This window comes from Diadema antillarum, unplaced genomic scaffold (genome assembly GCF_040938485.1).
Source record: "Diadema antillarum isolate AM-2024a unplaced genomic scaffold, OU_Dant_1.0 seq00000563_RagTag, whole genome shotgun sequence".
NCBI classification, from domain to species: domain Eukaryota; kingdom Metazoa; phylum Echinodermata; class Echinoidea; order Diadematoida; family Diadematidae; genus Diadema; species Diadema antillarum.
The window spans coordinates 1595363-1617531 of record NW_027271502.1 but is presented as its reverse complement, the minus strand read 5'-3'; the positions used below and the strand labels follow the sequence as shown (position 1 = coordinate 1617531).

Genomic DNA, 22169 nt, shown 5'->3' with positions numbered 1-22169 from the left:
TCCTTCTCTCTCTCTCTCTATCTCTCTATCTCCTATACTTTCTATCTGTCTCTTCCTTCTTTCTCTGATCTCATTCATTTCTCCAATTCCTGACCAAAATTCTCCTGGACTCTCAATCTCGCCTTTACAGGTTTTTTTGTTTTGTTTTTGTTTCTTTGTGTTCCATCTCTCTTTCCTTTTAAATGCAATTCAAGGAGAAGTCCAGACCATGGCCGGCGGAACCATGGGGGCCGTGGGGGCTTGGCCCCCACACTTTTTGTGCACCATACAAAGGAATACATAAGGTGTTATCACTTTGGGCCCCCATACTTTTTTAATCCGGAAGTACGTAGGTGAGGGATAGAGATCTCAAAGTGTGAGCGTGGTAAGGTTATGTTTTTCCGGTGAAGACGCTTTTTTTTTTTTTTTGTCACCTGAAGAAACCCGGAAGTGGAAGGGGAAAGATGAGCTGAGGACCTTTTTTTTTTTTTTTTTTTAGCTCATGAAACCCGAAAGTGCATGGACCCCCACACTTTTGAAAACGCTCTGCCGGCCCTGCAGACAATTTTCATAATTTACCATTATGTAGTAATTCATTATTTACTATTACTAATATATTACTATATTACTAATTTATTATTTACATTTATTGGAATCCACTATTTTCATTTTCATCTACAATACTTCATTCTCTACAATGACTTCCCCCAATTGAAACCAAGCAAATGGCTCATTACAATCATGTCTGCATGCATGTAAAGGTATAGTCACTTGGAAAACCAATTGTCTCCTCTACGCTTTACCAATGCCCACAGACGGAGGTTAGTTATCTATAGGCCGTTCAACTCTTCTCATGATCAATTTGCGAGAACACTCCACCACATTTCATTGATTGTATTTCCGCCGTTTCTTTATACCTCCTAATAAGCCATCACAAGTCTTCAATAATTACTATTCCCTGCTCTGCACGCAGCTAAGAGAAACAAAAAAGACACACATCATTTTCTATTTTGATTTCAATTTTGATTTTGGTGCACACTTCATTCACTCATTTCTTTCAGTCTTGGTTACGCTATCCCCAAACGTTCTGTCATTGATCGCTTTCTGCCTTGATTTATTCCACCACCTACAACCTCCCCCCTCCATCCTCCCCCCCCCCTCCAACAAACCTCACTGTGCCCCGTTGAATCCCTACATTAATATTGACCCAGATCGTGTAAATCAATACCCCTCGTTACATAATGATGTCGCTAGGGGGGTCTCCCAAAAGGTCACGCAATCTGACAGAGTAGCGGCCAACACCCCGCAATTCAGCTAATGAGAGTTAATGAGACCCCTCCGTGGTAGAATCAAATTAATGCTGCCTCCACTTTGGAATGAACCGTGACAGGAGACTATGAGCCACTAGTCAAGTGAACACTCCATGACGGTTGATATTTACATTAGCTAGGGCTCCACACTAACTTTTTTATTTGGTGGCCCGATGGGGCCCCCATGGGGCCACCAAAATCATCAATTTCAAATTTTTGGGGGCCCGAGAGTAAAATTTGGTGGCCCCCAAAAAACAATAAAAAAAATTAAAATTACTGCTTATTTTTTGATGAGTCAAATATTGAAGTTTTATCATAGTAAGAATTGGAAGCTGGACATATCTACTCATAAATAAACCTCATCAAACTCGCAACACTCACTCTCAGGCACTCATTCAGTCTTTCTCATCCATCCTTTGAACAAATTTAACTGCTGAATGGTAAGACTAAGTATAAATATTCACTGACAGGCACATGGGTTGCATCATCTTAACATGAATAAATGACACTTTTCAAAAAATTTGTTCAAAATGGTAGCCCGAGGCGGGCCACCAAATTTGCCCTTTTTTGAAATTTGGTGGCCCGACTTTCATTTTTGGTGGCCCCGGGCCACCGGGCCACCGTTAGTGTCAAGCCCTGCATTAACTGATAGAGGACTTTGCTCCTGGATACTTGCACAAGCTACACCTACCAAATCATTTTTGGCTTCTACTAATTCTCAATTTAGGAGTCCTCACTTACACCCAGCAATAGGGAACCAGTTACTTCTGACGACTCCCCCCCCCCCCCCCCCCACCCTTCATATCAAGATTCTTGCAAATTACAATGACTGATGAAAATATCTAACATGAGATTGTACTGACAAGTCTCTTTCAACATACAAAAGCACTCTTCACTAAGCAGATGCCTCCAAGACAGGCTGCCAAATTCTCTTGGGTTCAACAAACCCTGCTGCCGTGGGGGTGGGTAACTCTCATGGTGGTGCGGCTACGAGAATTTCCAATTTTCCACTGGGCCCACCACAAATCAATTTTGCGCCGTGCGTCAAGCATGTACAAAGCACTGCGTTTGTCTCGTGCACGGCATCACGCCACCACATGAACAAGTGGGTCATGGTGCCCGCAACATGTTGAAATATATTCTTACCAAATGCAGACAGAAATCCAGGCAGTGGCAACCTCCTGTGCTAGTTTCTAGCCCACGCTACATCTAAAAGCCAGACAATGAAATTCATTCAGAAAATGCCCACAATAGCTGTAAGATGCAAAGAGAATAACTTCTAATCTTAAACAAAATGAAAATTACTATTAAGCTTTCGATTACAGATGTGATTATGACTTTGACTGGCACTAGCACCCTGCCAGGAAGCTGTATGTACATCAAGATGTCTTAATCTGATCACCCCTATTTGCATTGTTTATTTAATACTTGCTCTGCAAAAGAAAAAAGTACCACTTGGATGTCAAATCATAACACTTCACTTCATAGCATGAAAAAATATTTACCTGATTTACTGGACTCTATAATTTGTAGTTAATGCAATGGTATATTAGCAGGTCTGCTAACATTCCCACATCCAAATCAGGGAGATTCCAAGCAGCAATCAGGGAGATATCTGTGTGTTAATATATGCATTTCAATGGGCAAAAATTATTCCAAAATCAGGGAGATTTTAATATTCTCTTATTTAGACATGAACAGATTTTGACATTTTCAGGGAGACTCCTGCAGAATCAGGGAGACTTGGCAGCTCTGTATTAGGCATATCACGGCCCATATTTTGCAATGTAAGACCTCTTTTTTTTTTCAAATCACACAACAAGAACACACTGTGATGCCACTGCTGCATATGGGAAAGTGAATCTTTGTTTGTGAAGACCTGCTCGAAAGATAATCTTGGCAGTCCATGCGCAACCGTGGAATAAAAATGCAAAGTACACAAACGCCTGGCCAGCTGGTGGAAACTAATATTTCACATTTTGCATGCAGTCAATGGCAGTTATACTGGTATGTGGAAGTGAATGATGTGTGAAGTTCACAAAAAGAAAAAGGTGAGTTTTCTCCAGAAAGAGCTTTCACTGCAGCTCGCAGTGGCCATCTTTCATGTAAAGTTCAGAAAATTCTTCTCTAAAGTACAATTTTGCAGGCAGTGTTTCAAGTTGCTCTTGGGGCATTTCCCCTGGCAACCAAGCCACACCAACCATTATATTAAGTCAGAAATTTCAGCAAAAGATGAGTTTTACAGTAATACTTAAGTATTGATCACTAGTCTTTGTCAAAGGCCTTCTTACTGTAGTCATTGCAAGAGAAGCGAGCAGAAGTCTGTTCCATGAGACTGAGTCTTACCACCAGCGATAGGCAAGACCCCCCCCCCCCCCCCAAGAAAGCCTTTTGGAACCCTGTCAAAATTTCTAAACTTCACCTCTGAAATAACCATATTTTGCTACCAGCTTTTGGTAGCAAAACTCCTGTAAACTCACAACTAATCTGTAGATCACTCTCAGAAGAAACTCAAGAATACACATGAAGAGTTTGTTCGCAAAAACCGATAAGTCCATATTTGCCAAATGGAGATATTTGCGATTAAAGGTCAAGAAAAACAAAGAGAATAATAACAAAATATTTGCTTCTTTTGACCATAACTTCAAAAATGTACCTTTATATGTAGTGACCAATATATCATATAAAAGGTATTATTTTGTACTTTATGACAAAAACCGTACCTCAAAATCTTGCGAACAAACTCTTCACATATTCTGCACTGATGGCCTATGCGCATGTTTTCATTGGTCTACAGTAAGTGACTAACTGAATGATTCAGTGATTAAACCAATCGCTAGGAGTAGTGCATGTCTCAGTAATTCTCCCAGTCTTCCAAATGGATCATAATAAATTAGCAGATCTCAAATGGCTAATACAGCACTCATGTACTTGGCATTGGTTCTGTTTGCTCATGACTGTCAGTGTAATGGGGGGGGGGGGTAGGGTCCTTGAAAAAGGGGGGGTACGGTCTTTGAAAAAGGCTTGAGCAACAGCAGATCATGACAAAAATAGGGGAGGGAGGAGGGGCTTAGCATGAAAGACACCAATTGGATAAAGATTATTTTACTTCAATCATTGTTTTGCATTTTTGATTTGTTTTTGTTTTTCTTTCAGATCTTGCTTTGAGATACAAAATCCAAATGAGATACATACACTATATGCACTTCAAAATCACAAACGAGATTAGCTCTGAAGCTTTATGAAAACCAACAACATCACACAAAGTGTGCACGTTTGGCAGGCAAGCACTTTGACAACTGTGTTAATATAGACATTTTTCTTATCAAAAAGCAAACTCAGTGACTAAACTTCTGTTTTATTTTGCTTTTTTTTGTTTTTGGCTCTTTGAACAGCCCACAAACAAGTGTAAGGTTACAGTTCATATGTTTCCACTTGGGGGGGGGAGTGCAAAAACAAAAACAAAACTATAATGAAATAGATTTCCAACGAAATATGAGCCATCAAGTGCATCTGGAAGGGATACACGAACTGCATTCCCATTCCCATATTTCTCGCTGATCGCACCCAACGCGGCCCACATTCAGTAATAGTGGGCTCGGAAGCGAAGCAGCTAGCAGCAAATGAAATTCTCCAATGCCGTCGACGGGGCACTGTCAAAATGACTGAGAGCGAACATAGCAATCACAACAACAACCACTAGAGTACCATGACAACATAAATGATGACGACGACAACAACAACATAGTCCATGAGCATGACGTCTCCGGAGTGATATCCTGAAATCGGAATTGAGCAAAGGGGTAACCTAATATATGATTTCGATGCGATAAATTAGGATCAATCCAGAGCACTTGATCGTGGTAGAGCTGATAAGTGCCCCAGATGTGCACTCTTAACCCTTTAGCTGCCACGTTTCCCCAAAAAAAGCATATCTTGTCCGGGAACATTTGTTTGCTGATCAGACCAGCTGTTCTAACAGTGACATGCGAGCAATCTTATACTGTATTTCTCCGGATTGTGTAACAGTGGCCTTCGTGTGTGGGATCTGCCATGTTGCCACACTGATATGACATTGCTGAAAAAAAAAAAAAATATCTGATTATCACCAAGTCACCACTGACATTGCTGGCCTAACAATGGCTCAGCAAAAAGGCATGCAAAAGGTTAAGGCATACACTAGGTTTCTGATTGTTTTTCTACCTCATTCTGTGCTGGTATCCCCCTACCCCCCCCCCCCCCCCCCACTTCTTCTCAGTTTCCAAAGGACTCTATGAATCTCAAAGAAATTTCTCATCATCTATTCAAACCTTACTCCCCCTCCCCTTCCCCCTCCCCCTTCCCCCTCCCCTCCCCCTTCCCCCTCCCCCTCCCCCTCCCCCCTCCCCCCTCCCCCCTCCCCCCTCCTTCCCAGTTCCGATCTATTTGTCATGGTACCCATACATGTTCCTCTGAATTCCTACATCAATTTTGTAACAATTTTCCATCTACACTTGTAGCATATCTCAGAACTGGTGATCATGCATACTTATTCATGAAGATGAATTAATGAATGAATGAATGTGATGAATAAATGAATGAATGAATGAATAAATAAATGAATGAATGAATGAATGTGATGAATGAATGAATGAATGAATGAATGAATGAATGAATGCATGAATGCATGAATGAATGAATGCATGAATGCATGAATGAATGAATGAATGAATGAATGAACGAATGAATGAATTTATGAATGAATGAATGTGATGAATGAATAAATAAATGAATGAATGAATGCCCGCATGAATGAATGAATGCATGAATGAATGGATGAATGCATGAATGAATGAATGCATTTATAAATGAATGAAAGAATGAATGCATGCATGCATGAATGAAATATGTTGAAGTTTCATTTGTGTATTATGAATACTAATACCATATGCATTGTGTGTATTTGATATCATGGTCATACCTGCTGGTATCTGTAATGTGGCTGATTATGTAATAGTGCAATGAAACAATGCTTGAACTGTTAAGGTGTGTTTTCTAATCACGGAATGTTATAAATGCCTTGACAATTCTGTACTGCTGGTGCTAAGACTATCTGGTAGCAAGGCCTATTGCCTCCATGGTTACATGTTTTACTTTTGTCATATTCTTTTTCTCTATATTTCTCAAATTTGCCGAGGTACATGGTACAGTCAATTTGATATAATGCAATTCTCAATTACAATGTATCATCACATTTTAACCCGTAGAGGATGAGTCCCGAGAATACTTGGGCATGTGTCTATGGGAAATGCATGTTATAGCAAAATCAGTCCGTCCTCAGCTGGTTAAGAGCTCTTTCTCTTGAGGGAAACACTTTCATCAAGAATGCTTTTCAAGGAAGAAGGGCATCAACTCCGTGGATGTCTGTGCTACGTTAGCAACCTTCTGGTTGTCAACCAACAGCACGTTAGAGTGCAAACATGAACACACCTCACCAACAATGGTTTCCATCCGACCCAAGGCCGGGATACAGTGACCTCAACATCGCACTGAACTGTTCTACTGAACCGTTATTCATTAGCGCAGTCAATAACTTCTCGGCTGCGCCTTTTGATGCCGCAAAGGGGTGTCGACACACTCTCATCAGCCCCCAATCAGATGCAGGCAAAACATTCGGCCCCGAGCATTACCACTCATTAGTCCCAAAAACGGGCGAGAGCAGGTTATATGAAATCTGCGTAGGAGGTTTGATTGATACTAAGAAAAACGAGCAAATGAGAGAGAGATAATGGTTTGATGAATGAAAATGAATAAATATAGCCGCACAGAGAGAGAGAGAGAGAGGAGGGATGGGAGAGGGACCATGGATGCTAAATAAATCTGTAATATAATGGTTGGTAAATTGACTGGCACATATCTATTGGTCTTTATTGGTGGACGAAGGACAAATCTGGAAGGGATATTGCAAGGGGGAAGGAGCTCACAGAGACATGAACATCACCAATTACATTCTGCCTACCAATTTGGGTTTGGTTGGGGTGGGGTGGGGTGGGGGAGGGGGTAAGCTTACACTCCTTTCCACCAAAGGAGTGGTTAGAGGGGGGCATGACATTGACCTACAGCTCTGGAGGCTAGAGACCAGGGTGACAGCAGGATTCACCCATTGGTCATCTTGACCATCAATTAGTCAAACTGACTAAGCCCGTGTCAGGGTCACAGGAGGGAGAACATCAAAGCCATTGCCTACGGAAACTGGGTGTGATTTGTACAAACACATAACAACACACACACAAAAAACACACATTCAGGATCATGTCCTAGAGACAAAAGGTTCCTGAAATAAGAGGTTTGAAGATGTTTTGGTGGAATTTGAAAGAAATCCAGAAAAGATAATGAAAATAAAAAAAATAAAAAAACTTCAACAAATTTCTTTTAATAAGTGTGTGGCACATGTACAAACGCAGGTCTGCCAACATTCCCACATCCAAATAAGGGAGATTCCACACAGCAATCAGGGAGATATCTGTGTGTTAACACGGATTTAATGAGCGAAAATAATTCCCAAACCAGGGAGATCTTAACATTCTCTTATTCAGACACAAACAGATTTTGACATTTTCAGGGAGACTTGGCAGCTCTGCAAATGAGGTGCAATATGGACAAATATAGAACTGATTTTTTTCATAACCTGATCAAAATATTGATGAATAATCACTTGTAAGGTTATGAACTTTTCAAACCCAATACATCCTTCCTTCTTTTTTTCCATGTCTCTTTCCTTATTTTGTTTAGTTTTGTTTTGTTTTTTAAACCCCAATTTTTATCTTCGTAGATTCATCCTGTGTAGTGAGCTTTCTGGACCACTGAGTTCTAATCAGGAAAAGGAGAGGTTCCTTCTCACAGCATAATAACCACACCCTTGAGCATGTGCTACACTGTCATTTCCTTCTCACCTACCAAGGAGTAAGATATAAAACATATATATATATCCATGCACCACACAGCACACTCCTAACAGCACAAGTTGTGAGAGAACATCAGATGAAATCATGATAACGCTTTTCATCTTGAATCGATATCAACTGCCTCTGCCTCTTATAGACGGAGACCATCTCTCAAAACCACAGCACACGTGGCATCCGCTCGGCGAGCAACGAGCCCCAATTTTTTTTTGTGGTGCGAGACATTGTGATTGATGGTGACCTTGGACAGTGTGTTTTTAATCAGATTACACATTAGCATTGTGAACCGAGCCATTTCCAATATCCTCATACTGCCGAACATCGTGGGCAGGATTCTGTCGCCTCGACATAATAGCATGCTCACACGAGAGCACGTCATCAGAATGTTGTACTCTGCTTCATGTTGTATCTCCTCACCAGCGCAGTGATTTGATGACGATAATGTTAATGACAACGAAGGACGCTCCCAGTATAGATGACACTTTAAAACTGCCTCTGTTGAAGCTACAAGGGTACACGAGATTACTGTGATACTCCATATCAAAGTGCATTCCTTGAAAATATCAGCAGCAGTTCCTCAGAGTGCTAGAAGTACATGTACTTGTGGGTCTATGGTTTGTATCCTTGCTACTCAAAAAATGTTTAACCCGTTGAGGATGGTTTGATTTTGCTACAACACATATTTCCCATAGACACCTACCCGAGTATACTCAGGACTCGCCCTCGATGGGTTAAGGTAATAATGAATTCGCATCACTGCTGTTGAGTGATGTACAGCTACTTCTTTGAGCATTTGGTGTTTCTGAAACAGAAAATGGAATTAACACTTCTTAACCCATGGAAGAGTACACTCGAGCAGGTGTCTATGGGAATGTTATACCAAAATCAAGGGATAATGATCATGTCCGATATACACTATACAATGTACAATGTTACCAGCTGAGATTAGAGATTAACTTTTCTCTCTCTCTCTCTCTCTCAGCATTTCTCTAGCCTTAAAGGAATGGTACAGTATTGGTTGAGGTGAGAATTCAGTTTTTAATCTTTTTGGTGAGATACTTAGAAACCACTCTATGAAATGATAATGAGTATACAATTCCAAGACCAATTCACAGTTTAATGAATGAAATTTGATTTTCAAATGGCCGAGATATCCAAAAACAAAGTAAAACAAAGTGATCCTATTAAAAGGTAAGTTTTGGATATCTGAGCCATTTCAAAACCAATTTTCATCAAATAAACGATGAATTCCTCTTAGAATTAAATATACCCATTTTAATTTTGTGTTTAATATTTAAGGTTTCTCATTATCTCACAAAATGTTGGAAACCTGAAGCCCAATCTAAACCAAAACTATACCATCTCTTTAAAACACTGTGACAAACATTAAGTCAGATAACACACACACAAACATACACACATGCACAAATCCTCTCACTTTTCCTCTCACACAGTTTATGTAGTTCTAAAACTCACTTTTAATTGTGTTATTATGGATATTCCTCCTGCAATTATCCTCGCCATTCGATACTGACATTAACATCCATTTTGACATGAATTAAACATTGGGCATTGACACATACATCAAAAGAAACAAAACAATAGAGAACACTTATCCTAGAGGGCTCCAAAATCATAATTTTGTTTTTTTCGTACTTACACCCTGCTGCCTCATCATTACATTGGTCTACTGGGGACGCGGTCTCACTTTCATGACGAGCCGCCCCGCGTCATTGATGGAAAAACAAAAAATTAATTGCCTCTTCCTTCGGGAACAGCAGAGCATGAAAATCGCCTCGCTCAAGTGAGCCTGACTCTTACGGCGGATTAGAAGTGGCGTCCGAACAGAGTCGGCCTGCACTGCGCCGAATGTTGTGTGGATGAATGTATGTGCAATGAGGGCTCTCACACATTTGTGAGAAGAGCACATTCATTTTTCTCTCTTTTTTTTTTAATAATGTGGTGAACTTTGGAAACCCAGAGTCAAAAAGGTTGCCTCTTCTACGAATTTCTTCGAAATCAAAATTTCCCTGCGGGGGGATATTTATCACAGATGACTTGCTGCAGCCTTTGAAAAATTCCCGGCAAAGATACGTACCCTCATCAAGTTGCCGAGGCAATGATAGATAATAATATAATATGGGTTAAAGCATGAATTTGGAATCATTTGAATTCAAGTCTGGGTTCACTGATTATCTTAACATTTTGTATGACTTTCTGCGTGTTGTGAAATCAACATTCTTAATAGTGTCATGTATTAGGTAAAGACAAAACTGTGCAGCACTTTCAAAATCCTGCAAAATTTGTGATATCAAAAGTGTCTTATTAATGGAAATGGTTGAATCTGTTTATTTAACCCCTTGAGGACCGGTCCTGAGCATACTCAGGCAGATGTCTTAAGGGAAATGCATGTTATAGAAAAATCTGCTTATCTTCAAAGGGTTGACGATTACCTCTTTCATCTAATTGTGCAGTAGTAGAGCTATATTAAACAGATCAAAATAATATCCTCATAAAATCTGATATGTGGATGTGACCAAAATCACTGACTCATATAATAAAAGTTAAATTCCAAATTTCATTTTACCACTAAAATAATTGAAACTTCTAACAGTTAGTGTGTTTGATTTAACTCCACTCACAAAAAGGGCGCCATTCAAATCAAAGTGCATTTGAAGTCGTCATTGCTGAAACTAAAATTGCATCTTTCGATTTCACAGGTACTGCATGCTATTGTCCTTATGGACCCCTAAAATATGAAATATTGACCAGCTTCACGTTTGTACTGGAATTGCACCTGGTGATGTATGATAACACAATACAGTCAAACTTGTCTATAGTGGCAACAGGAACCCCACCCCCCCCCCCCCGAAAAAAAAGAGTGCCTTTGATACGTTGGTGGCCACTACAGTGAGGTTCTCAAAAAAAAATTGTGTATCACATACATGTACACGTACAGTCATTGCATACATGCACGACTACTTATTGCACACGTACACACGCATGTGCGGAAGTGTTCATGTGTTTCATACAATGAATAACAGAGTTATGAATTACACTTCAGCATGCATACAGCAATCACGTTTTTCACAAGTCCATCACTATGCCTGAATGGTGGGTGAATGCTGGGATGGTGATCACTGAACCGTTTCGTAAAGCACGACCGCCACGACTGCAGAGCAGAAAAACATGCTGAAATATCAGATCGGCTGCGGCACCTCATGAGTCCGTGTCTGCTAACTTTTACAGTTGAAAATCTACAACTCGGGATGCAAAATCGGTGGCCACTATTCACAGGGTCTGTAACATGATGCAGTGGCAGGTTCGACTGTTTGGTAATTTATGTACTTGCCAACTTTAATAATGGAGCAGCTGCCAATTTAAAGATACAGAGAGGCGATGGAGGAGCTTGGTATGAGAATCACTTATTGTGAAGTCTTTAGCAAGTACACAGTGTCATATCTTGTGCTTAAATAAAAAACGTGATATACACATACACATACACATACACATACACATACACATACACATACACATACACATACACATACACATACACATACACATACACATACACATACACATACACATACACATACACATACACATACACATACACATACACATACACATACACATACACATACACACATTAAATAGGCCAGAAAGACAAAACCACCACCCTCAACAACAAAACTAATTGCCAGCGTCAAACTCGGGAGTCATCATTAAAATTTACAGAGGGCAGATAGGAAAGGAAAAGTTCATCCTCCATTTCCACCCCAACCTGCCTGACTCGATTCCACTGTTCCTTTCTTCAGGTTTCCTTCATCGACAAAATTGAGCCATAAATTATATTGACTCGCGGTTGACATTTCGGTCCTGTTATTTGTGTCACAATAACTCGTTGAAAACTTTGCACGAGCCCGACATATTCTGGCAAAAAACTTTTAAAGAAGCGAGAGGGGTGAAACGAAATAAGCTAGTCCGCCTACACACACGGTACAAGTCCTCCCCACCGTGGCGGCGGTATGAAATATTCATTGTCCGTGCTGATGTTTGACCCGTATCTGCGACAGGGGAATAAAAGCTGGGTGGACGGCAAAGGGATAGAGGGGGTTATTGCTTTCCAAACATTGCCGGGCTTTATTGCCTCTTGAATTAATTATGCCATTCACAGCAGGATGACGGCACACTTATCCGTTTCAGCCTACCTGGTGATAGCTTTTAAATGCGCGAAACAATCAATGTTGACAGGCCTCTCCCGTCCTTTCTGTTTGACATTACAGCGTGCTCTTTGAAAGCATGTTTATAATGATTTCGATAAACACGGAAAGTGTCAAACAGAATAGTAGAACAGCCATCAGAGTCGGACAGAAACAAAGCTGAAATACTCTTAATCTTCTCACATACTGCATAACAACACATTTTTGGTTGTGTGAAACCTCCATGAATTTGGCGAGGGACCAAGATTTACAAACATAAAATGCACACAAAAGTTTTAATCTACACACTGTTGTATACAAACAAATTTTTCATGGTCTGCAAATTCTCAAAAGATTCAGGCTGCAAAAAGGATGTCAGCACCAACTCACAAAGTGCATGAAAGGTTCATGAATTTCGTGAGGAGCCAAGATTCATGAAAGGAAAAAATGCACATAAAAATTTTTTGCCTACACACTGTAGTATACCCATAATTTTTTTCATGGTCTGCAGCTCTCAAAAGATTAATGCAGCAAAAAAAAAGAATGTCGGCACCGATTTGAAAAGTCACAAAACTTGCATTAACTTCGCTAGGAGCCAAGATTTGCGAAAGTGAAATGCACACAAAAGTTTTTTATCCACACAATGTATTATATACCCATGATTCTTTTCATGGTCTGCAATTCTCAAAAGATTCATGATGCAAAAAAAAAAGTCAACTCCAATTCACACAGTTTCTTGTTGCAAAAGTTTCCGGTTTTACAGTTTGTTTTTGTTTGTTTGTTTGTTTGGTTTTTTTTTTGGGGGGGGGGGTTTGGCAATATTAGCTGCGAGTCACCTAATTTATAGCAAATGAGGCAATAATGTCATCAAAGTTCTCCCATAATTTGCTCAGAAATATTTCATAAAAGTCATGTATTTCATCTATAATGCAACTATAACCATCCCCCTAGAAAAAAAAAAAGTTACCATTGCAATGTTGTTGCAATACTGCACAAACTCATTGATAAAGATTGTTATCAAAGATCTATTAAACCAGTTTAAATAGATAGAAGCTATGTGTGCATTTAAAGCTCATTTTGATGACTGTAGAATAAATACTTCATTTTACTCAGTCGTTGTTCATTCCTCTGTAATCAGAATGTGATAACATACTGTTCGGCATCTCTGCCTTGAAGAGAGGCTTCGATATTGAAACTTCACCATCAATGTGACTTGAAGGCATGATAGACTTAAATGCTTTCTACGTGCATTCATTATGGCTTTTAAAAAAAAAATGAATTTGCAACTACTTGTCAAACACATTTATATGGTTAATAAGAGAATATGTTTTGTCTTCAAGATATGTCAGGCACTTAAATAACTTCAAAAAGAAAAGTAGAGGTCAAAGTGACCTACTTCTGGTTTTTTTTTTCTCTCAATAAAGTGGAAGTTTAATCTAGAGCTTTTCAAGGACTGTTATTTTGATGCTAGAAGGCAAGTGGAGATGAAGTTTAGGCGAGATTCAGAAGGCATGAAAACGGAAAGCTTCCATCTCCAAAGCAGGGGTTCCCAGGTTTTTTTTAATCTCAAGCAATTTCATCCATCAAACTTCATCACACATCATTAAGCTTGCCGGCAGCAAAATCCCCCCTCGATGCGATCGCGGGCTGGGCCAGAAACCAATCGGCGCAGGCGGAAGACGGCCCACTCCCGACCAATGGTGTGGCAGTTCTTGACAATACTACCACCCAGCAGAAAGCCATTGAATCTTATTATTATTCTAAGGTGCCATGATCTATAAAAGAGTGACTGTTGCCAGTTGGATGCTTGTGCTAACTACCATAATCTCATGCTTTGGGGCATTGCAGCACTTGAGGTAATTCCTGTCTGTAAGTGATGAATCATCACTTTTTGATCATATCATAATACTAATCAAATTCCATACTAACCCTGCACTATATGATACAATACTTTCCATAAAGTCCTTTTCCTCTTTTCCATTCATCATAGTAATATAGAAATATGATTTACCCAGAAAAAAAGAGTATTTCTTGCCACTAGCTGTCAAAAGAAGAGAAGACCACTAATCCCATGACATGTGAATAACATACCATAAGAAAATATCTGTATGTATAATTGTATGTAATCAATATTTCCAGGGCTGCCAGTAATCGTACATTAACCCGTTGAGGACCAGTCCTGAGTATACCCGGTCACATGTCTATGAGAAATGCATGTGTAGCAAAATTACTCCGTCCTCAATGGGTTAAAATGAGGGAGGTTCCAAACACCAATCCAGAAGACACCTGTGCTATACGTGCATCTACTGTAGATGGGTAAAAGATAATTCTCAGAGCAGGGAGCTTTGTTTTTCTCTCTCTCTTTTCACAGCATAAAGAGATATATATTCATGCTTTTCATGAAACCTCTAGCATGATCAGGAAGACTTGGCAGCTTGGTCTCTTTCCCTCTCTCTCCCCCTCTCCTTCTTTCTATCTCTCTTTATATCCCTCACAAATTACTTCTTGTCCTCTGATTGGTCGAGAGCACTGAAAACGACAAAAACATATTTCTACCATACAAATCCTTGTCCCGTCCACTTCTTACTATTCTCCCTCAGGGAAACAGTACAAAAACTATATCACGCTGCCATGGAGATACTTGCTAAGCTCACGCCCACCACTCTTGATGACTTTAGATCAGTAAACCACTCACTTAACTTTGCTGTTACTCTTAAAGGGGAAGGCTAGTAATTGATCAGTGGGAATCAGTGGAAATGCTGGGAGATGATTGTTCCAATCCTTATGGGATTCATTCAAGAGTTCATTGTATATCTATTGTTGTGTGAAAATGATTTGCTTCGGAACGGTCTCATATTCAAGTAATGTGCAGGTTAATGCTCCGTCACTGACCAGGGACGCTAACCTGGAAGCATTAAACTGCACATTACTTGAATATGAGACCGTTCTGAAGCAAATCATTTTCACACAACAATAGATATACAATGAACTCTTGAATGAATCCCATAAGGATTGGAATAATCATCTCCCAGTATTTCCACTGATTCCCACTGATCAGTTACTAGCCTTCCCCTTTAAAACTCATTGGGAGGGATATAAAGCAAATATACCGGACCATTTTTCAAGGTTCTGGTTAAACCATGTGCCTTCGGTGACTTCAGTCTCGAGTAGCACTATTTTCTTCAGGGCTGCACCCCTCAGAAAATAGTACTACTGAAGTCACCTCATGCACATAGTTTCAACCAGAACCTCTCAGGCCTGATATATTTGTATACTCTCCCGCACTCTATATATCTATATATTGTCAGATTAGAAGCAGAAGGGCTGTAATGCAATCTAAGATTTCAGTGTCTAAATAAAAATGAAACAATGAATTTTATTCAGATAAAAAGTTTACTTAATCAAAACTGGGTAGATGATTTATTTGCATTGTTCAAAATATCGGATAAAATGGTGCCCTTGTGGTTTTGGTTTTTAACATTTTACTGAAACTGAAAATGATTTAAAATTGATGCCTTAATGTAGAGGAAATCAAACTCTACTTCATGATACCAATAACCCAATACCCCCAGAAATTGCAAAAACTCCTCCTTGTTCTCATCAGATGATATGTATGAGAGGGAGTAGGAGAGAGAGAGGAGGGAGGGGGGGGGAATAATCAATATGATTAGCTGATCTCATTAGGACAATTTACCAATGTGTTTGATTTGCTATTTGGAGTCATTATTTAACAAATAAGTCTCAAAATGGCTTCTAAAGATAGCGTGACACTAATTTTAATAAATGGAAAGACATTTGTAGGAAAGGACTTAATACAGAAGGAAGGGCTAGGAAGAGGGTGAAGATGATGCTGAAGAAAAGGTGAAAGAGGTGGAGGAGTATAAAGGAGAAGAGATGAAGTTAGCTGAAGAAATAGCACCAGGCAAGAACGAGGGAAATTAACCCATTGAGGACGGACTCATTTTGCTACAGCATGCATTTCTCATAGACCCCTGCCCGAGTATACTTGGGACTCGTCCTGACGGGTAAAGAGGATTTGGAAACAGAAGCAAAAATGGAAAAACAAATAGAAGGAATCAAGAGATCCTCAAGTTTCACACTGCCACAGAAAGTATACGAATGGAGATATATTTCAATTCTTAATGCTGCTGATGATTTGAGAGTGTGCATTATATGTCTCATATATGTATGAGAGTGAGGTCGGATATCTTGTTCTATGAACTCCTCTGCATAGCAATCTCCTGGACAAACATTCCATCATTGTGGTAAAATCACAGCAATAAATCACAGACCAAAAAGCATGGCACCATAAAACTCAGATACTGAAGCACCATCCATCTGCCAATGAGATCCCTGTGTACCCTGAAATTCAACCCCCTCATCTCAGGCCCACCACCAAGACAAACTTCAATGTCAGGCTAAAGCCTGGGCTTTAACTCAACCGACATCCCTGAACCGACATGCAATCATTACATCGTCAAAGATATCAATTAATCCATTGCCATTCCAGGGGTGGATCCAGGAGTTCCATAAAGGGGAGGCACCTTTACAAAATTAAAGGAGGGTGCACATGCCCCCCCCCCCCCATTTTTTTACTTCTTTAGTTTTAACAAAAAAAAAGCACCTTTACAAAATTAAAGGAGGGTGCACATGCCCCCCCCCACACTTTTTTACTTCTTTAGTTCTAACCCAAAAAAAAGAGGGGCGATGCACCCCCTCTGCATCCGCCACTGCTGTTGTATGTTCTGTGCTGAGGGCGACTTTCAGAAACATAGGAAACATTGGATTTTTGCAACCAGCACAAATTCTTTGATATGTCGCAACATATCTTGCACACGACTGATAAATGCTCAGCAAAACTGCCCTTAGATGTTAAAGATTCAATATCTTCAATGGAAATTCTGTAGTACTTAAAAAAAAGAAGTTATTTGAATGTCTGTGTGCCCTTGAATTCTGCAAATTTCACTCAAATGTGGGTCATTTCAATCATAATTGACACTAGCCATTATTATTATTCTCTCGTTTTTTTGTTTTTTGTCTACATGCTAAAGCTATCTATTTATCAGTCTTGAGAAAAGAGGAGACAGACTTTAAGGAAATGATGAACTTTGTCACAAAATTGAAGCAGCTTTAAAGAAAGCCAGTAATTGCAGCTCAAGAAAAAAAAAGGGGCATCATAAATCCCAAGATTTCATATCTACTTTAGATGTTAAGTAATTCATATTTACACTTATCAGCATAGATTATAACAGTATGACATTTCAAGACAGAAATTCAGTAAGATATACTGCACTAATCATGATTTCCCACTCAAATAACTTGTTCATACACATCTCTAGTTTACAAAATGCACACACACAGAAACATTACAACACACATACACTCACATGCACACTTACCATTACAGTGTGTAGCCTATCAAATGAGAGGGTTTTTTTACTATAATACGGAAAATTGTCCCGTGCAGATTCCCACTTCAAATAGACTCAGTATCAGCCTCGTAGACACAGAAAAATAAAACCATTTATAGACAAAAACCTGCACTGAAAAAAACAAAAAAAAGTATGAAATTGAGATGCCAGCATGAAATTATGTGTATCACGCTGCACAAAATCCATACAACCACAGATTTTAATATGCACTGGACAGCACGTGATCATACTTCCAAAGTAGCGCATTGTATGCGATAATAAGTGGTGGAGGGTTTGTCATTACAAACTGGATACCTCCAGCAGAGCTCATCCAAGTATTTACAGTTTCTACGGTGTCGCCACACAATTCCTTATAGGGCAGAGTTATAGGGCACTTTGTCGGAGTGCACAGTATCATGCTGATTGGATAATCACACCTAGCTCATATCATTCAACACTTATAATCCCCCCTCATCAAAGCCGGCCCCTAAGCTCTATCTATCGCTCAGAGGTGCAATGGGTTTCCCCCAAGTGCAAATAATTCTGAGAGGAGGAAAAAAGCACTCATGACAACAAAGCCAATAGCAAAGGTTCTCTCATTCTGCTCTGGTATAATTCTGATAATTGTGTGGACATTGTGTCGGAACGGTGAAGAGCCGACAGTGAGCTATTCTTTCATTAGTCATTGGGCTAAATTCTACGGCAGCTCAAACATGAATTGCAGAGTGAATTATGTTGCTGATTTAATAAGCCAATTAGCAACTAGAGGGATTTATTATGCTTGTACACACCATACAACCACATATTTCATCAATATATGAGTATATGTACCTACATTTGTATGACAAGATAAAAGAATAGATAATTTTGAAAATATAGTCATGTTTGCTTATCAATACTTCTCTTGCACTGTTTGCACTGATATTCTTAACTTTAGCTTTTACTGTCCCAATAGTTGTTTTGATAGTTCTGACAGTAACTTCCCTTGTTTCCTAATCACAGTCAAACTGAAACCTGTGTTCTAGGTTCTGAAAAGGCAGTGGCATTAATTCCAAAAGTTATTTATACATGTATATATGTAAAAATCAAGAGCGTGGTCAATGTGAAAACACCAAGAGAATTGAACAGGGATAAAATGCTTAGAATGCTAAAAATATCAAATGCTCCCCATCCATTTTCTAGCACACTCTCACAACAAAGTGTCATGTAACCCATACACACATCCAATCGTTCATTCATCTGTGACTGAATCAAGAGGCAAGATATTGGGGTATATGGGTATGTATGGGCCCAATGAGAAAAACACAGTACATTCTTAGAAATAAAAACAAAAACAAAAACATAGAATGTAACCAAAAAAAAAGAAGAAAGTAATGATTTAAGATGGCAGCAATCAGTTACAACAAATTTGTCAGAAATACTGAAAAACACAGAAGCATTCAAGGCATGATACTTTTGAGAATTACCACTGGCATCAAATGTATTGTGTAGACAAACACCCCTGCAGGTATTTTTCATAAGTAAATCACTATTCTCGGCTCCTTAAAATGATTCCTGAAAGTGATCTCCCCAATGAATCCACAATCTTCTTTGCCAGATAAACAATTCATCTTGCTGTTTTTTATGACGTTCAATTCTTTTCAATTGCTTGTACTAGGTAGATAAGAAACAATGAATCTAGTTATTACCATGGCAACAGTCAAAGAAGGCTGCTAAGTTGCCCTGCGCACAACTTCTCCTTCAGTCAACACAAGAAACAGTCAACACAAAGTTTGCAAATAAGGGCCCTGTTGTATAAAACTATGGTAATTGCAATTAATATCAACTCTGCAATCAATGGTAACTTTACCATAGCCATGGTATTCAACAGCCAATCACAGCCAAGAAATTACTAATGTTTACCACTGACTGCAGAGTAACCATCAATTATAAAGTTACCACATTTTGAGCTATGCGGTCATTAAGTCTGTTTACACAGGTGTCACACAAACACTTTTGTACAGATCACAAACTGCCAGCCTCTCTCTCTTTCTCTCCCTCTTTCTTTCCTGTTCATTCTTTCTCTATCTATCTCTATCTCTCAATCTCTTACCGTTTTGATGTCAATCTTGGTATCTGCAATCGTCGAGATGGATTTGGGATCCTCTGCGGTATTTAATCCACAAGTATTACTCACAGGGTCCCTTGGCTCTTCCTGGTCGTCACAGGGCACACCTCCGACGGCCGTGACATTTGACCTCTCACTGAAGTCCTCCGGCTCTACGAGAGGCACATCGCTCAGTCCCTTACGACGCCCATCACCTTTCGTAGTCTGGGGACATTTTGTCAATTGACATGCAGCTTGTGGGACAGCTTCCTGGAGCAATTTCTCAGTGCTGTTCTGGGTGCTGCAGACATTACGACTCTGATGTCTTATGGAACTCCCTGCCACAGCAGTGTCAGAGGCATCCCTGCTTATTACATCCCCATTTGTCATGTCTTGTATCTTTCCTCCTCCTTCTCCTCCTCCTCCTCCTATGTTATTCAAATCAGCATCAATACATGTGTTGCCAACATCTTTATCAGCTGCTGTCTTTTGTATATGTATTGCTCTTTCGGTGGGACTTGTGATCAACTGGTCAACATCTGTTTCGCCAGAAACGTGATCGATGTGTACGCACGCCGAAGAATGGTCACGTTCATTTGAAGAACATATAGTTTCAGTCTCCGTAAACTTTCCTTCAGATTTGTGCACTAGTCCCATAGATGGAGAATTGTGTGACTCCTTCTCAAAGCATTTTCCTGAGCTTCCAGTCTCCTTTGAGTCCACACATGGTGAGAGCTGATGAACCATGGTACCATCTGTAGGTTGGTCAATCTCAAACCCATCCCCCCTGTCATCCAAATCTCCTAGCATCCCTGGTAGCATACTAGGACTAGAAACATTCTCATATCCTAGTCCTTCTGAATCTTGCCCTTTTTCTTCACAAACAGGTCCACTGCAGGCTACCATGTTCTCCACATGATTTTCATCACACCCCCACATCTCAAACTCACATTGTTTTTGCTCCTCCTTGTCGGCTCTGCCGACGGTTCCCTGACAGTCCTTTATTGCTCCACGAATGATCTCTTCCACCAGACCCAAGGAGAACATCTCCAGGCTGCTGGTGCTACAGGTCAGCTCCATCTCTTCCCACAAATCATCCCTTGTTGAGCACACACCACTTCCATCACCTTTGCAGCTTCCGCGTGCTCCATCCTGAAGGGGATTCGTCTCGGAACGAGACATATGCACTTCCACAGGTTCTGTCCCTACAGCTCCAAGTCCGCAAGGAACGTGGTGTGGAATCTGCGATGGACATTTCATCGACTGCTGAGCATCACTTTCACCATCAGGCCCAGACGACAAGCATTGCCCCTGTGGCTCTGGTGCGGGCAGTCTCACATGCACAGCCAGTCCATCATCGACGTCACAACGCCCACTTCCCTGAGACAACGGTTCCCCATCCATTGACACAAACTGACTATTGCCACTAACCAATTATGCAAGATTGAGGCCCATTCCTGAGATTTTCAATGATAACTGCACTTCATGAGGATTGTCCTTCCCTGACCAGTCAAAACATCATCTGAACAGCTGGGTAACTGATTATACAAAAATGCTACCAGTATGACACACTGCCCACACACCAAGATGAATGAATTTTCATGACTCAAATATTCTATTACATGTAGATGCTTTACAGACCATTTTCTTCAGTTCGGACACCTACCCAGCATCATGCAGCACTTGTGTTGTGCTGATGGCATTGCGCACTTCGTTTCATCTATAAATATCGAACCACCTGAAGATCTTGACAGCCTCTAGATCTGTACACTTGTGAAGCAACCAGGGAGGAACGAGCACCTTTGCAGCTGTTTGGAGACGACAGAACACACTCTTTATGACCCAACTGATAGAGGGTGGGGGGGAGCCTGCAAAATTCATTCCACCATGTCTTGTCTAAGAAGAAATCGCCCTCGCAAGATCTTGTGGCACAATGTGATTATCGCATCAATCAAAGGGACAGGTCAGGGCAAGTCTGTCGTGCGTCAAGCGGGAAACAGCCGCCAGCCGGGCATGTGGAACCAATCTCAGCTGGAACAGACGCCGCCGCATCAATCCCCGCAATGGCTCGTTACGTGTCAAGGGCAGACGCACGCCGCCTCAATCATGGACACAGCCATGAAATCAATGGGAGATGAAGATGTTGCAGGTTAAGCCAAGCTGAGCCGATGATGCGTTGAGCAATGATTGAGCAGGTAGCTTTCCATTAAAGAGTGATACCACTTCTGAATTCTGCT

General features: G+C 40.3%; 1 protein-coding gene across 1 annotated transcript in view; it reads right to left on the bottom strand.

Moving 5' to 3' along the window:
• The window catches only part of LOC139735101 (uncharacterized), a 276614-nt gene extending 255278 nt beyond the window's left edge, over positions 1 to 21336 (bottom strand). Inside the window, exon 1 of the mRNA XM_071645871.1 lies at positions 19939 to 21336. Within this exon, the coding sequence (XP_071501972.1) occupies positions 19939 to 21336 (1398 nt within the window). The remainder of the gene's footprint in view (positions 1 to 19938) is intronic.
• Between the last annotated feature and the right edge of the window lie 833 nt (positions 21337 to 22169).